Source organism: Cynara cardunculus, unplaced genomic scaffold (genome assembly GCF_001531365.2).
Source record: "Cynara cardunculus var. scolymus isolate 2C unplaced genomic scaffold, CcrdV1 Un_Scaffold_555, whole genome shotgun sequence".
NCBI lineage: Eukaryota > Viridiplantae > Streptophyta > Magnoliopsida > Asterales > Asteraceae > Cynara > Cynara cardunculus.
In genome coordinates, this window is record NW_020200587.1 from 154,666 (window position 1) to 157,926 (window position 3,261).

At 33.4% G+C, this 3,261-nt stretch overlaps 1 protein-coding gene across 1 annotated transcript; it reads right to left on the reverse strand.

Moving 5' to 3' along the window:
- Positions 1-2,186: 2,186 nt before the first annotated feature.
- LOC112501782 (uncharacterized protein At1g76070) lies at positions 2,187-3,197 on the reverse strand. The gene has a single exon (XM_025105502.1). It carries the CDS (start codon positions 3,166-3,168, stop codon positions 2,272-2,274), a length of 897 nt encoding a protein of 298 aa, XP_024961270.1. The 5' UTR covers positions 3,169-3,197; the 3' UTR covers positions 2,187-2,271.
- Between the last annotated feature and the right edge of the window lie 64 nt (positions 3,198-3,261).

Consider the following 3,261-nt stretch of genomic DNA (forward strand, 5'->3'; position numbering starts at 1 on the left):
ATTAATTGACCGTATTGGACATTAATGGACCGTATTGGGCCATAATGGATCGTATTGCACATTAATGGACCGTATTTGCTTTAATGGATCGTACTGGACATTAGTGGACCGTATTTGCTTTAATAGATCGTATTGACCTTTAATGGATCGTATTGCGTTTTGACGGTCCATTAATAACAATAATATTAATAATTTTAAAAAAATATTTTCATTCATGAAATATATAATAATAATAATAATAATAATAATAATAATAATAATAATAATAATAATAATAATAATAATAATAATTTTAGTGGTAATAATAATATAATTTTAAATTTCATAATAATAATAATAATATTTAAATTTTAAAATTTTTGATTTAAAATACCGGCAGATTTTCCGCCCGAAAATGAAATTTTCAAAACAAAAAAAGCGCAACCGGTTGAATTTCAAAGTTTTTAAAAATTTTAAACAATTTCCGACGGAATTTTCAACCAGTAATTCAAAAATTTTTAATTTCTAGAAATAAATTTAAAAAAATTAATTAAATACTTTTTCCGGTGAAAAATGCTGCCGGTAATCCGCCGGTATATTCCTGGTATAAATACCCTACTTCCCTTTCCTCAGCCTCCACGCAAAACAAATCTCAAACCCTAAACCTGCTAGATTTCTCCCCAGCCACCGCTGCTTCCTTCCGGCCGCCGCTGCTTCCCGCCGCTGTTTACCTCCGATGCTTCCGGCTGTCGCTGCTTCCCGCCGCTGTTTACCTTTGATGCTTCTGGCTGTCGCTGCTTCCCGCCGACCACCTCCTTCCGGCAACGAATATATATATATATATATATATATATATATATATATATATAGAGGTTAGTTATTATACAACCCTTGATATTTGTACAACCAATACAACCCAATCTCAACCGTCCATTTCATTTGATGAATATATAATTTCATAGAAGTTTTGATTGTTTCCTAATATAAAGTATTAATCATAATTAATGAACTCTATTCATATTCCATAAATATTCAAATTATAATAAATGAACTCCAATCATTTCTATAAATATCTCAATTAATTGGGTTGCAAGGGTTGTACAAATACACAAGGTTGTAAAAGAAATATACCCTATATATATATATATATATATATATATATAACGAATTGCTACCTCTATATATATATTCTTGTAGACTTAGGATCATGTAAGACCAATAGTTTTTCGTGAGACCCGTAAGATCAATTCTCAACCCTTGGATTAGATTTACAATCGTCAGATCTGAACATTCATAAACGCCACGAGACTTGTCAATAATTACAAAATTGCCAACTTGCAACTTTAGACCATTAGATCATTAGCTTATAAAGTTGATCAATGAACATAAATTAGTCTTACGGGTCTCACGAAAAACTCTTGCTCTCACGTGAACCCAACCCTATTCTTGTATATCGATCTCATCAGATATATATTATATATGTATTCTAGAAACAAAATAATTATAGATACAAAATATACTTAAAATCTTACACTTTTCAGTATAATAAAATATGATGTGATTATGAAAATAATATAAACCAATCAAGTATGGATAATCGTTAATTAGAGTGCAGATTTATTTGTTATGGCGATTTTTATTTAAGTAAAAGGGTATTTTTATTATTTTTATTAAATTAAATCTGGTTTTTGGTAAAATTAAAACAAAACAAAAATCTTAAAATGATGAATAAAAAAGAATGGTTACACAATGATTATGCTTTATTCAAAATAACATAATTAATTATTAATTTTTTATTAATATATATAAATCCGAAAATCATGATGGTGGTTTTTTATTGTTTCCTTAATTTAATTATTAATTTTTGATTAACATATACAAATGGTAAAATCCGCCGCTTTTGTCGCCCGAAAATCAATCACCGGCGCCATTTTTTCCGGCGACTATATCCGCCGGAAATAGTGATTTCCGGCGGATTTCCTACGGATATAGCCGCCTGAAAAAGTGGTCTTTTTGGTAGTGTACGTTTATATATAGTTAGTTACACGAATTCAAGTTGTACTTGCGCACAATCTACTTGTAATTTTGAGTTTTAAGTAATATGCATCAATAAACAGTACTTTAAGCATAAAAAATGGTTTTTAAGAATTTTTGTCAAATGCTTTATACTATAGTATAGATAGATAAATACTTAAAAAAAACACAAATTTCATAACTTTTATGTACATATATGAATCAAATTAACAAATCAAAAAATATTGAACAAAAAGAATTTCCCACAAAAACAAAACCCTAATTACCATGCAATTGAAGAGGTTTAGGTTGAGACATGGTTCTTCTCTTCCATAAATTGATCTCTTTTTTTGGCTCCACATTTACTCTTCCAACCCTAATGAATTTATCATCAATCCCTAATTGATTCCTCATCACTACAGGTGCAGAAGAAGGGACGATAACCTCTTCATCATCACTTTCTTCATCGGAATAAAATCTCCGGTCACCGGAATCCATGGCTGCAGCCTCTTTTGTCCAATCGATATTCGAAAACTTACCCCTCCCACTCGAAAACCTCTTCATCGAGCTCAAACTTGGAGCTTTATCAAGATACAATGGAACCTTCGACGAGTTTTTATCTCCGCCGTCGTCGGATTTTCTTCCTCCGGCGCGGGCGCTGCCGGGAGTACCCCCACCAAAGATTTTCTTGAACCCTAATTTTTTCTTACTCTTACTCTCAGTTTTCGATCCTTCTTCGTGATCAAAATCCACGCTATGTGTTCTTGCCACCGTAAAAGATGTAATCCGTGAACCTTTATCCGACGGCTTTACGACGGTCGGTGGTTTGTTACCGGCGCCGCCATGGCCTTGACGGTGGAGTTTTTCCTTTTGGTACTTGCACTTGACTTGACCCATACACGAGACTCTTGGAGAAGTGGGTTCATAGACGATGGTGTAATCCGAGTCGTTCTTGATTTTCCGGCGAGTGTCAGCCGGAATCATGGAAACCATGGGGCCAGAGAAGCCAATTCCGAGATGGGATTTATGGGTTTTATCCGATGATCGTTTATCTTTGGACGCCGGACTGTAAATCGGAGGGTTTTGAAACGTAACCGACGATGTTGCTCTTGGTAGAAACTTCATGATCTTGTTCTTTGACTTTGTCGATGATGTCTTTTGCTGATCCATTTGCATATATAACACCAAATCTTATCTTCAAGAATGAATGTATAGATTCAGACACTTTTGTGCGTATATATATTGTGATCCAAGGAAAGAGAGAGGAGG

Bases quoted from the DNA above. Each gene is read 5' to 3' on its own strand.
- LOC112501782 (XM_025105502.1), bottom strand. From the start codon at position 3,168: ATGCAAATGGATCAGCAAAAGACATCATCGACAAAGTCAAAGAACAAG.